The 14,839-nt window shown below is 33.2% G+C and overlaps 1 protein-coding gene across 1 annotated transcript in view; it reads left to right on the top strand.

Annotated features, from left to right (window-relative positions):
- Window positions 1-14,839, top strand: part of LOC149776284 (ubiquitin carboxyl-terminal hydrolase MINDY-3-like) — a 43,511-nt gene that overhangs the window by 11,639 nt on the left and 17,033 nt on the right. Inside the window, exons 4-6 of the mRNA XM_089942731.1 lie at window positions 2,786-2,900; window positions 4,448-4,521; window positions 6,454-6,533. Coding sequence (XP_089798857.1) covers window positions 2,786-2,900; window positions 4,448-4,521; window positions 6,454-6,533 — 269 coding nt within the window. The remainder of the gene's footprint in view (window positions 1-2,785; window positions 2,901-4,447; window positions 4,522-6,453; window positions 6,534-14,839) is intronic.

Genomic DNA, 14,839 nt, shown 5'->3' with positions numbered 1-14,839 from the left:
TAAAACACTGTCAATAAATTTGGGTAGGTTTTCAGTATATGAACTACAACCTGATATAATGGGTCATCCTGGAAAATTTAAAGGTAAATTATGGTCAGGATTTGTATGAGTTTTGGGTAATATGTAGAATTGAGGTGTACATATGTTAAGAGGGAAGGTATCAAATTCCTCATATACGGAATTATTATTTTTGAGGTGTACATATGTTAAGAGGGAAAGTATCAAATTCCTCACATACGGAATTATTATTTTTAGTGATATCATTAATGCATGTTGAAATCTTTAATTTAATTTCTAATTGACGTTCAACTTCTTCAACATAATCATCTTGATTCACAATAATAATAGTGTTTGACTTCTCATCCTTTTTAATCACCATACTGTCGTCATTCATTAGATTATATACAGACTTAATTTCGTCCTTAAAAATATTACTATGATATTGCTTTAATTTAGTTAATATCTCTTTTGTGATTGCATATATATATATATATATATATATATATATATATATATATATATATATATATATATATATATATGAATCACATAAAAGATGACTTAATTCTGTTATTAAAAGGTTATTTGGGTGACAAGTTTTGGGATGACTTCTCCAACCAATTGGGGCGACTTCTCCAGATACATGGGGGCGACTTCTCCGCATACCGACGTAACTTAGAGAAGTGCAAGCGATGGATAAATGCTCTGTCTCTGTCTCAAAGATGTTTCATATGGCAAATATTGCTCACCAATATCGTCTGGTATATCTTTTAATGTTATCACGCCTGCCATTTTCACAGAATGTTTGTCGGAGGTTAAGACGTCAAGTCACGTGTTCGGTAGGCGGAGCGATCTACCTTCTGGAGTAAGGTCAATTGTGGTGCAGGTTACTTTGTGAATGTATTGAAATGCAGTCAAACTTCAGTGTTAAATCCACATATATAGACAATAGGTGCAGAACTCAAAATTGATGCTGGCAAGCTAGCATTTTGCTAGTTACAAGTCTGAAATTGCCAGCTGAAAATTAAATGAATTTGAAATTTCTTGCTTTTGATATTTTGTAAATTTTATTTCAAAATATGAAATATGCAATGTGGACATTACAAATAGCCAAAATTTTGCAAGTTGGAAATATTACAAGCTTCAAAATGCTGCTGGTACTGAAAAAAGTTACATTCAAGCCCTGAATAGTGTCACTTATGTAGGGAACCAACCTGGCTTTCAGTGACTGAATATTGGGGCAGGAATATTCCACAACAAGGCACAAGAACGGTCAGCAGTAGAAACAATGCTTCAATTCCACCTGGCCAAGTTTACAGCTTGTCTGATGTCAATTTACAAAGGACTTTGTAGGAAATTGTGTCTAATTGGCTGTGGTTTCTCCGTGTTAAATCCAATAAAATCTGATTTATTAAAAAATAATGTTTATTTGTTTTAAATCAGGTATTTATCATTTAAATCACTTGTCTTATTTTGACCGTTTTTTGCCTGATGTCCAGTAAGCATACCAGCCCATTTTTTTTTTTTCTTTCTTTGTATCTTTATTTATCCATACTAGTCACTGATATCCTGTAAAATCATTCCAAGACAAGTGTCAGTCATTGTATTGTGGTACAAGGAAGTGTGTATGGAAAATAGGGGCACACTATAGTAATTGTATCTTGAAATAAGTAAGTGTATATTGAATATGGGTACACACTTCAGTAATGGTATTTAGAAACAAGTGTATATTGAAAATGGGTACACACTTCAGTAATGGTATTTAGAAACAAGTAAGTGTATATTGAAAATGGGTACACACTTAAGTGTAATGGTATTTAGAAACGAGTAAATGTATATTGAAAATGGGTACACACTTCAGTATAATGGTATTTAGAAACGAGTAAGTGTATATTGAAAATGGGTACACACTTCAGTATAATGGTATTTAGAAACGAGTAAGTGTATATTGAAAATGGGTACACACTTCAGTATAATGGTATTTAAAAATGAGTTAGTGTATACTGAAAATGGGCACACACTTCAGTATAATGGTGTTTAGAAACAAGTAAGTGTATATGGAAAATGGGCACACACTTCTGTAACTGTATCTTGATACTGGTAAGTGTATATGGAAAATGGAGGAACACTTTAGTAAATGGACCATGGTACAAATAAGTATAGATGGAAAATTTGGGGCACACTTCAATAATTGCATTGTGATACAAGTAAGTGTATATGGAAAATGGACACATGCGTAAATGTATAGGTAGAAATTACATACAAGTAAGGAAACACTTTGTTTAAAGCAAAATGGCATATTTCTAATTTCATCCATATCATTGGGTCCTGCTAATATCACTGACATGTCACTTTTTACACTAGAAAAATAAAACAATATTAAATGATTATAGCGGATGGTCATGTGTTGCTCAACTTTGACATCAGTATTACATAAAATATAGTTACATCTTTTTGATCCAGGCTTAAAAACAGTAGCTTTTGCATTTACTATCAAGACTTCATTTCAAGGTTTTAGACATGAATGATCTAAAACATAACTCACTGTACAGGTAGTTGACAAACATAAAAAATAATCCCTATAATCTTCAATAATTACATTAGTATGTTTTAAGTCTTTGAACATATTATTCAGATATTGCACAGTATTCATTCTTAAAGATTTTTTTTAAAGCAAAAGCTTTAATGTACCCTTTAGCTAGGGAAGTCATCTCTTCCAGGAAAAACTACTTCTAGCCAAATCTACAGCATGGCAGTATTAAAAGTCAAGATGGCCTTTTTTCAGATGTACAAAGTGTGAAGATGAAGAAAGTATGAGGACCAATCTAAAATCCAAGATGGATGACTTTCAGAACAACAATGGAGTTCTTCTCTACCTGTACTCTCTAGTAATGACAAAGGTATTTGTAAAGTTGAAACATAAAATTGAGGACACTCACATAAGATGCGTTTGGTATTTAATATGTTAAATATTTGTATTTTTGCAACAACAGTAATATGTATACAATAGCATTTCATAATATAGAGGATATAGGATATGGTTCTGTGTGCTCATGTAACAGTTTATTTCTTCATGCATTACTTTGATAATGTAGAGCATGGAGAGGATTAAGGAAGAACTCCTATTTTTGCCACTGCAAATTTTCTGCATTTGAAGGTGGAGAATTGCTTTATACCAGGAAGTTTTTAGGGGTTATCAGAGGCCATGAATGTTCCACTGTCCCAGTTAGAGTGTGTGTGTGATTTGGATTTTTAACACAGCTTTAACAATTTTTCAGTCATATCACTATGATGTCTGCAGTGTGACAGTTTATAGTGATGTCTAGCACTGGGGCATCGTGCCGCAGACATGTAGCATGATGTCCCACCTAGTCACATTTTCCTGACACCAGGCTGACCAGTCCTAACACTAACCTTTTAATGCTAAATGCCAAGCGAGGCAGCAGTTAGTACCATTTTTGTAAGTCTTTGGTATGACTCGGTCAGGGATCGAACCCCCGACTTGCATCCGAGGCAGACGCTCTTACCACTACACCACCAGAGCTGTACTCCCAATTAGAAATATTTCATAATCATGCAGAATTCTCCATATTAGCAGTTGTACTCTTGAACATTTTCTTTCCAATTAGTCTAATTCATTAGCCCAGGCCCCATTAACACTTACACAAGAAAAAACCATGCACTCACTAATCCATGAGTATATCCATGCTGCTGAGTTTTGGGAGAGAGGGCATGGCAAATTCTTGCATGTTGTTAGGCTTGCTCTAACAATGGATAAATATTCCTGAATAAAAAAGAAACATAACCAAATTGTTTACCATCTATTACCTATTACTTATGTTAAAGAATTCATTGTTTTGTATTACATTAAATGGTATTTCTTTTAAAAGTAATTAAAAATTGGCCTATCGAGACGCAGTAAGAGAAAATTTATGTCACTAAAAATTGTAATTACATCATAGCAATCTGGTTGAATAGTTTTTGTCACTCTCACACTATTTAGCTGTTGCAAGTCCATCCTTTATCCTGGAAAGAATTGTGAGTAGTAAGAAATGTTTGATATCTTTCGTCTTCAACTTTTATTTGATTTTAGCTCAGAAAACTGGAAAGCCAAATCATCTTAGGATATTACTATTTCCATTTTATTATTGTGTGTCATCAATCAGAATACTTCAACTGCTTGGACATTATCAAGCATCTTGTCAATTTTGCCAGCTGTGTGCATCAAAGCCTTTCAGTTTCATGTAGCTGATACTGATAAATCTTCTAATATAGATGATTTTACTTAAAAAAAGATTTTATGATCATATATTCTGTTAACTTCTAAAGATACAACATTTCTTCCAATTTCAGTCCTGCATTCATATTTAGTCCAGTTTTAGCCATTTAGGTGCATGAGGCAAAATTGGACCTTTTGTTGTTGATGTAGTATTTCCTTTTCTTTCAGGGACTAGAACAGATAAAAAATGAAGTTGAAGACCCAGGGCAGCCTCTTATAGATGGAATTCATGGACATGGAAGGTAGAATTACTCATCTGAAACCAGATTAAGAGCTATTTAGGCAAAACAGCTCAAGTATTTATTGTAGTTTTGTTACAGTATACGGGGGTAGCAAAGATAAATCTTATCCTCCGGGACCTTTGCTCCATCTCCACCATGCTGTTCATAAATGCCCCATTGTTAGATGCCAACTATCCTGGATCTTGCAGAATTGTTCTGATTTTAATGATAATTCTGAATTTTGAATTATATTTACACAATTCTAGACAATCAAAATTTTCATTGATAAAATGGATATAGGTAGGGAGAAAAGTACCTCAGCACTATTATTATAGACTGATGTATACAGTTTTTTCTCAGTGTAAATGATGTATTGTAGATTATAAGTAACTTATAATTTATACTGTAATTAGGGGACAAGTGGCAGAAGAGATGACAAAAATAAATGTAGCTAATTTATTTTGAAAACTAAGGGACTGACCAAGAGGCATTCAATTTGGGGGCAGGGCATGGGATTTTTTTAAAAAAATTTCTTTTGGTCCCAATTAAACTAGCTAGCTGTGGCTAGTAGAAAAAAGAATAATCCATTACATTTAATTTAGTTGAAAAAAATGCATTATCTTCAGGTTAAAAAACATATCCTGGTACAAAATAAAATCCTAGCGCCCCCCCCCCCCCACCCAATATTTATTCATGTTATGACTGATATTAAAGTAAGTAACAAAAAAGAGTTAAAGAAAAACCAAAAGGTTTTGTAAAATTAAAATATAATTTTATTTCCCTAAAATAAAAAGTGAAGAATCAAAAATAACTTACAGTAAGGTGAATTAAATCCTAAATAGTCCTAAATGTGCCATCAAGTTAAAAAGTATTGAGTAATTGAAACAAGTTCCAATGGTATTCAGAATGATGTTTACCAATATACTAATGTACCTATAGTATTGAAGAATCACAACAATACAATCCAAAAATGTCTTTAAATGAATTTAGCTGGTGTTTTAAATTCATGTAAACTAAATTATTATCGCAATTAATCTTTTTTAGGCAAACGGCATCCTATGATCCCAATTTTTTTTGTTTTCCCTGAGGTGGCTGCTTGGGACAAGTTTTGAAATAAAGGAAAAATATTGGTTTGCTTTGAGTGAATAATGGACATATTTCATTGACTTGGTGACAAACAAGTAGCAAAGCCTCGATTGTAAATACTTGAGTTTTTCAGAAACAAATGAAATATATCCATTATCCACTTGGAGCAAGCAAACATTTATATTTTATGCTCAAATGTATTGGCGAGCATTATTTATAGCAGATTGAAGTATAATAAATTTCAGACAGTCTCCCACAGGATAATGTCAGTGGTTGACCATTTATGTTCATCTGTGTTTTGGGCATATTCACACACAAACTATCAATATTATTATTACCCTTCTTCCCAGTTCAAGGTAAATCAGCACATGAAAATAAATGAATCCCCAAAATTGAAGAGAAAAAAAAGGTCTATGAACATTGTGGGTTTTGAACTTTGTTTGTCTGAATGCAAGGTGGCCATAGTTACCACTAGGCCAAACAAGCATCTAAACTTAGCCCATATCTTTTGGTCATAATGTTATCAGTCTTTTAACAGGGCAGTGAAAAATTATTTCTGGTATTCCACTACACCGAATTTTCAAAATTCTCTTGGAAAATCCAGTTATTCATGGCTTAGCTTAAAACAAATATCTTTTGCTCATCTTTTATGTCTTAAATTCATGCAGTGTAGCAGTATAAAGCAATTCAGTTATAGATTTAGTTAGGTGGATAGAGCTGTTTCATTATTGCAGAAACAGTTTTTTAAATTCATATTGAACTTTGAACTTTAACACCAGTTGGGGATTATGGAAATGTGAAATTGTAACAGTAAAATGACTTAGTTATGTTAAAATATCATTGACAGTATTTTGTGATTTTTTTCAGCCAGAGCCTCATTAACTTGATGATCACTGGCAAAGCTGTGAACAATGTGTGGGACAATGACAAGGATGTGTCAGGACTTAGTAAGTTTAACATTCAGCTGATTACAAAAGCATAAAACAAAATTTTCAGATTTAGTTAATTTTTTGTGCCTTTTTCAAAAGGTTTTCATAAATTTTATCAGCTGCTGTCATTACCTCAGATGCTGGTGCAGTTTAAGTATAGGAAACTTGAGGACGTTTAAGAAATCACTTCATATGGTGACCATATCATCTTGCATATTTTAGATCCTGAGATTGTCTAAATGCAAATTTAGTATGTTAGCTCTACCAAGAGACAGACCTTTTACTTTCTGGATGCTTCTGTACTATCAAGAACAGGAGAGAATTTCATCAAAGATTGGAGACCACTTCATCAATAGTAGGAAAGAATTTCAGAATTTTGTTGTAAGAGTTTGTTCCAAAGCCTTTGAGAGTCAAGTATATCACAGTTTTGTTCACAGGCAAGTCAAAAAGATACCAAGAACCTTTGTTTTTCTTCTGTTATCATGACAGTTTTTTATGTGGAGAGTATATTTTTCGCATGATTCTTTCTATTTAAGAGTTGAAGAGCAAACAGTTGAGAGGTCATAAACCAGGAATCTGAGTATGTAGAGTGTGTATATTGTTGGTTATGTTGTTTGGAGAGAGAGAGAGCAGACAAATAGAGAGAGATCACAGATTTGGTATCCATCATGTAGAATCATCAGCCAGAATAGAAATACAGTATATCAAATGTAATCCAGTCATTAAAAGAGATTTAAAAAATGTGGACCAGATTTGGAGTATTTACTGGTAAAACTTACTGTGATTTATGAAGGGCATAATTTCCTTAATTAAAAAATCATGATAATTAGGGGCAAGATGTGAAATTATTCTTTCTCGTTTAATCCTTGAACTAAAAAATAAAATATACAATTGAGTTTTGTTGGCCTACTTTAAGGGTGGCAAGACAGAGCTTTCACTTTTCCACTGGTTTTGGTGTAAACCATTAAGGTTTAGGATGAAGTTTTTTATATTATTTGCATACATTTCCTAAAATTCTTGTTAGATTCTCACTGTGCTTGACATGAATCATGAAGCTAAGAAAATTCATTCAGCACTTGCTTGTTTGCCCCTTTTACTTTACAATTACGGTCAGTCAGAGAAAATTTTAATTAAGTTTTAGCTAAAGTTTTTCATTCACTTATATGTCCTAAACCATTGGATTTTCTTCATACATCACTTTCTCAATAATTAATGAGCAGTGGAGTACATAAACATTCACTGTAGTATAAACAGGAGTGTGAGATAGTGAGGGAAACACATTTTGGTTAATTTTGATGGGGGTTTCTGGGTTTGCAACTTTCATTTGTACATGAAAATTAAAATCTCTTTGGTCCTTCACAGATATTTTGCAATGGATTTTAATAGTATTTACGTTATAGTTTAGGAAGTAAGATAAAGTTAATAAATTGATGGCAGAGTTTTAATATAAATCAAGTTGACTTGCAGTACTCACAAATTAAGTAAAATTGGATTTTCATTCCCTCTCAGCATCAAACCACATGTACTCATTATAAATAAAGATGAATAAACTAAAGTGTCAAAGCTAGAATTACAGCCATAAATGTTCCAAGTCAAAGACATCAATATGGTTACATTAATTAATTCCTCAAGACAGGTTTTACTTCAGTGCCACCATTTATCCATTGATAGTACCTGGTAATGATGACCTAGTACAATCTATATTTTTGATACTAATAAACAAACATATGACAGTTGCATTGTCCTAGATACTAATTATGGATCAATAAAGAAAAAATTCAGAGCAAAAAGAAAAAGAAAATGAAATATTTTATTAGAACTTATAATGAATTTTCAAATGTATCTATAGAGTTTAAAGAACAACCATGCAGAAATAAGCAAAAGGATTTGTCTGTAGGAAATATGGCGGATGTAAACCATACTGTTAATGTGATGTTGCAATTCTCTTGTACTAGAATCATCTGGAGACAACTAATCTGTTAATTAGCTTTTGTCCTCATGTCAAAGGTCATTAAATTCAGAACAGTTCAAAATAAAGCCAGCTTAGCCATGGAGTTGGCATTTCAAAAAGAGCATCAATGATAGTTTATGCTTTGCACATTTGAATAGATTTGGGATTATGACATGTGATGATTACATCGAAACCCAATGAAAGGATAAAATTAAAACAAGAATTTCTCCTGACAAGATTTCATGAATTGGTATTTATTTCATTCATATTGTTGCCAGATAAGCATTTACCAACATTTTTGTTCATCAGTATTTTTTATCACATGTGTTATTCATTGAGAAAATATTTTGCTATAAAGAAAATCAGGACAAAATATGATTTCATATTAAAGTTTGCACATTTTCATAAGGACAATTCAAAATTCCGTGTGCTGGCTTGCAGTTTTGATGACAAAGTTTGTGATGTATTGAGCAATGTTTTAATGTTTGGCAAGATATTTTGCCAGTTTTAGTAATAAAAATAATTGGGATCCACACCTGCCTGTGTTATAAGCAGATTCATGAGTTACACATGTGTAATATGATATGGGAGCAATGTATAGGATGGCTCATTATGAAGATAAATCTGTTAATTTAGCACTTGCTTGCCTCTTTGACCTTGGGGCCAAGTTCAGTCACAGAAAATGTGCGCTAAGGATTTGGTTGAAATTTATTCATTCACTTATATTTTCTAAACCCCTTAATGGATATTCTTCATACTATATAAGAATCATTACAAAGCAAAAGCAATTCATTCTATTCCATGCTGTCAACCATTTGACTGGCGTTATTGTCATGCACTTTACAGCAATGCTTTGATCATGGACTTTTCATGTTCTTGCTTTAAGTTGCAACAAAGTCTTCTTGCTTTAGGGCTGTTCCAGTAAAACATATACCCTCGGGGGGAACACACCTTCAAATTCAACCAACCCATAACAAAAGCAATTTAAGAAAATTATGTCACATATGTTTTAATTGAAAAACACTGCCCCCTACAGAAGCATATTTTTAAACATAATTTCCGGCTATGGGTTAGTGGGCAGTAGAAGTGATTTCAATATTGGGTTGGGGACAGAAGCAATTTAAATGACAGCTGGCTGGAGGTAATCTACTGAATTCTAATACAGACATCATGAATTTGTATCCTTACTAAACTGTGTTTACTAAAGTGATCACTATGTTTTGCTATTTTTGTTTGTTCTTTGGGCTGCAGCTTTTGATTAGAATAATAGTTAAATCTTGTATTGCTTTAAATGTGTGGTCAGATGCTACAATCCCTTATTATTTTTTTTCAATAAGTGTTTTGGTAAACTCATAATACATGATTTGTAATTAAAAAAAACATTAATGCCTGTGGAAGTGATGTTACATTATTTCTGCCCACTTTTACACTATATCATTTCTTGTAAGAACATATATTTCAGTTACCGATGTCTTACTTTGATGCTTCTTGCAAAACTAATATAAAGTTTTAAAAAAATAAAAGAAATGTAGCAAGTCAAACATTTTTATATCATTAATTAGATTTTTTTTAATGGATGAAAGTCAAGGAATCATTTTTGCCAGAGTACTCGTAAAATCAATGTCATTGCAGTTAACTGTATTGTCAACAGCATCATCATCACTGATGGCCTAGCAGTAACATTCTACACTTTCAACCCAGTTGTCACAGGTTCTCTCTCCCACTTCTAGTCTTTAATATGAGACTTATACCTGTGGTATGAGATGCCAGTATGTGATACAGATCTGATGTGGGTTCCATGGCTGAGTGGTACAAAATGCTTGTCATGTGATTACTTGTCTCCAGTGTGTAAATGAGAATGTTGTCAGTTACTTGTGGAAGGTCAGTGGTTCTACATAATAATAATAATAATAATGAGGACTTTCTATAGCACCTAATCTTTAGAAGCTCTAAGCGCTTTACAACATTAGACAACACCTATAACATAAAAAAGCCATATAATGATACTATTACAAACAAAAAATTACCATGAAATTAGAAAACATAAAACACATGCTGAAAATATTTAAGGTAGGGAACATTATTAGGTCTTTAAGTTTGTTCTTGCAGTCGAAATAAGTGAGTTTTAAGAGCATTCTTGAATAGGATTACTGTGTCTCTGTGTTTAGTTGGCAGTTCATTCCACGTTGCTGGGTCCAGGTATGCAAAAGAACGTTGTCCATATGACTTTGTTATCTTAGTGGGAATAATGAGTATACGATTGTCAGAAGAGGAGCGTACATATCTTGCTGGTGTGTACACATGGGTGAGGTTGAATAGGTACGTTGGACTGGAGTCTGTCAGTGAAGCGTAGCACAGAGATCAAAGTTTGTGTTTGATTCTGGAATGGATAGCCAGTGTAGGGTACAGAGCAGCAGGGAGGTGTGCTCTGATTGTCGTACTCTAAGTATGATCCGAGCAGCTGTGTTTTGAGGTTTCTGAAGTAGATGTTGAGATCAACCAGACAGAACTGAGTTACAATAGTCCAGTCTTGAAAGTACTAATGAACATATAAGTGTTTCAGTGGCATCACCTGAAAGATATTTGTGAATGGAGCTGATGTGTCTCAGCTCAAGATATGCAGCCTTGCATATGTTCATGACATGTTGGTGCAACGTGAGAGTACTGTCCAGAGTGACACCTAGGTTTCGTACTGACTGTGTGAATTTAATGTTGGTGTTAATGATATTTATTGTTTGAGGTAAAGGATGTGGTATTTGGTGTCTCAGAAGCACTTGGATTTTCTTCAACATTAAAACTGGCTGCCATATATAGATTCTCTTAATCTGAAAATGGTGTAAAGGCCATAATGATCTACCAAAACCTGAGATCTCGTGTCCTAATTACTTTGACTGTTGGAGATAAACATCAAATCAACAGAGGCTCCATATGCCAAAGTGTACTAAAGTGCTTGCTTTCACATCACCTTCACATTTCACAGCGAGTTTTTGTCATAGATCAACCAATTTGGGTTGGTGGCCTTTCAGGATTCTTCCTCCACTTAATATATTGTAATAATAATAAACTAATCAACTCTGGCAACAACAGCAAAGATACTAGTCCATCATTTTTGCTACAGCTGTATGAGTTTATAAATTTTGACTCAAGTAATTTTTGTAGACTTTGGAATATCGTCAGTTATGCCTTTCTGTCAGTTACCAAAAAGTCATCAACAGTTTGTACAAATGGATTTTTCATGGTGAGCATACGAGATGGAGAATTTTTAAGCAATCTTGCATCACATGTTGCCAAAAAGTTTACATTTTAGCTCCCTTAAAGTTTCTCTAAAAATGTCCATAACTTATTTAAGCTATATTCACCAATATCTGGAGATATGCATCTGTAATAAATATTTGTAACAAAGTTTGAGAATGCATCAGTGTTTTTCAGTGATGCATTTGAATTGAGCAAAAACCAGAATCAACAAACCAAGAAATAAAATTATTCACATCTCTCGGCCAGAAGTACAGTGTATACCAGTAATCATAATCTGCCAAATTTGCCAATTTATTTTTCCAACCATACTGATTCATTGGACATAATCACCAGAATGGACAGAAACAAACCAGAACAGATATAACCAGAAGGGTAAAATCAATTTGATATATCTTTTAAGTCGCTGTACACTTTGTCTTCTCTTTGATGTCATTTCTTACTGAAGCTGAGAAAATAATATTTCCCACTGAAAAAAGAGTCACACTTCTACTCATTATTGTGTTTAGTATACTTCTCCATTCCAGCCTGTTCTTATGATCTTGTCCCCTCCACATACTGTTTATCTTGTGTATGATATGTATCTAAATTTGTCACTTACTTTTCCTACTTTTATAATAATTGTCTGTGAATATGCATATCAGTGTGAAATGCAATGGGGAGACTAATTCCAAGATTGAAAACCTTTACATTTATGGATGTATTCTACTTGGATTCCATGTTTCTGCACAAAACTCACGAATTCTAGACTTGCTGTGCTAATTCAGTTTCCCCTGTAAACCTGTGCAAACACCATGATATTAAAATTCAATAACTTAGAATTTTAAGTGCTCATGATCAAATTTATATCAGTATAGACACATCTATGATGACAACTTTTGTAAAAACAAAACCATAACAGCTGCACCATTTTCTGGACCAACACAAATTTGAAATCTGCTTTCAATACTGCACCAAAGAGTCAGCTGCTGATCTCAGTAATGAGTCATCCAAGCTTGGGTCTGTAAAGGGATGGAAATTATGTTAATGAAACAATGTCCCTCACCTTTTTCAGTTACAAGTGGGACAAGCTCTCAAAAGATTCTTTTTACTAAAATCTTACTTTCATCATCAACCAATTAGAGATGGTCAAACCCATATATACTCTATTTTGTCTTCTCTGATTTATAGTTTGGTTCTCATTCTTTCGTATCTGTAGTAATGTGGCAGAAAGACCATAGGCTTATTCCATATTTCACAGTTAATTATGATGTTGTCAAAAGAATTGAAAAAATTCTAGCAATTCAGTTGGATTATATACTTGATTCATAGTCATTGAACAGGTTCTAAAATTGATGTGTTTAATTTAGAGCCATGTTCCTCCATCACATTCAAGATTTGAATACACCAAAGGTGAAATTAATACAGTTGCATCCTCATATTACTATCATGGCTACTTCAAATGTTATTTAATGTGAGACTTTAATGCCAGAACTCATAGCTTCAGTGATTTTTGGGTTTAAAAAAATGAATTTCTTCTCAAACAACTCAATTTGGTGCAGATTACATTGTTTTTTAATGATGCTGTGAGAATTCTGGATGTGTAAAAAAATTGCACAAGAAACGAACAACATCAGATCATAAAATAATGACCACTGGGAAAATACTGAGAGGAATATACAGAAATAATGATATTATTATTTAAATGGAACATGTGGTGACAATACAAGTAAGTACTGGTTCTTCAACTTTGCAAAATACATCTTGTACAACTATTCTGTTGTTTCTAACAACATTGTAATATGGCAATAATTTCTGCACACATAAAGTTGACCCACTTTTTACTTCAGTCCTTTGCTAATTAATAGTTTTAGATTTTACAACAAAACTAAGCACATTTTAATTTTTGACAATAACACTTGATTACAAATATTTAAATTGCAAGAAAATAGAAGTTACAATTTTACTGGTACTAGTAAAACTAAAGGAGATGGTAAAAATATAATCAGGATGAACAGATTAGTAGTGTAGTAAAGAGTCCATATATCAGAATGACATCAAGTATTTTTTCTTCAGTTTCATCATTAGTTAATGACACTGCTTCAAATGTTGTGTACTTGATAATAGTAATCCAATTTGTAATACAAATACCAAATGATGGCTTGGAACTATTAAAGTGCCAAAAGGTCTGCAGAAAATATCACCATGATCAAAATATACATAGGAAGAACCGAACACAAACAGGACAAATTGTATTCATCTTGCTTTGTGTTTACACAAATCATTCAATCTCTTATGTTTACTGTCATTTTAATTTTTGCATGTACTTCATTTGGTAATACATCTCCATGATCTGAAAGTTTGTCTCATTCTTTTGTTGCCATAGTGGTTCTGCCAATGAGAGATCTACACACACATAATTATATATGGGGATTCTCTGATGTTCCCTATGAGCATTGATCTGTTAATTGTTTCTGAATTTAGTATGATCCTCCTCCACTATGTACAAATATTATTCTATGCTGAGAACTCCTTTCATTGCATGCTGTCTGAAATTCATATGCATAACTAGCTTGAACAAATTATTGTTCTTTATGGTTGTGCAATTTTCAACATCTCACAGGTATGGCCCCATGGGTATTCTCTCTTGGATATCTCTGTTCCAAAAAGAAAAGTTTTCCAGAGGCCTCACTAGGATTTTAAATAGGAATGCATGACTCCCATTTTGGTAAAAATAAGTATCCCACCAGCAAAAGTTGCAGTCCCCTCCCAGAAAACTATGCAGATTATAAGAACTATTGGTTGCCATTGAGTTTAATTTCTACCTTCTTTATAACACTGACATAGCTCTTGTTTGTCCATCAGAGTCTGAATTTTGTCAATCCAAAGAAGGTCTTATTCAAAGCACAAAGCTAGGCATCACACACTTTCTTACACTTGGCTACTGTCCCATCCAAATTATCAGTTCTTACAACTTTAGCACCCTCCTGAATCTCGTTACAATCTTCGTCAGTTTGCCTTTGAACCCCAAAATACTCATTCAAGTCAAAGTCTCAACATGTCATGATTCATAGGTCACATGCACTGCTTACTCTGCTACAAATGGAAATGAACCCAATAATGAAAGCTAAAGTTGTTTATT

This window comes from Sinohyriopsis cumingii, chromosome 18, assembly GCF_028554795.1.
Source record: "Sinohyriopsis cumingii isolate HCF-2022 chromosome 18, ASM2855479v2, whole genome shotgun sequence".
Lineage (NCBI taxonomy): Eukaryota > Metazoa > Mollusca > Bivalvia > Unionida > Unionidae > Sinohyriopsis > Sinohyriopsis cumingii.
This window is presented reverse-complemented; position numbering and strand designations above follow the sequence as displayed.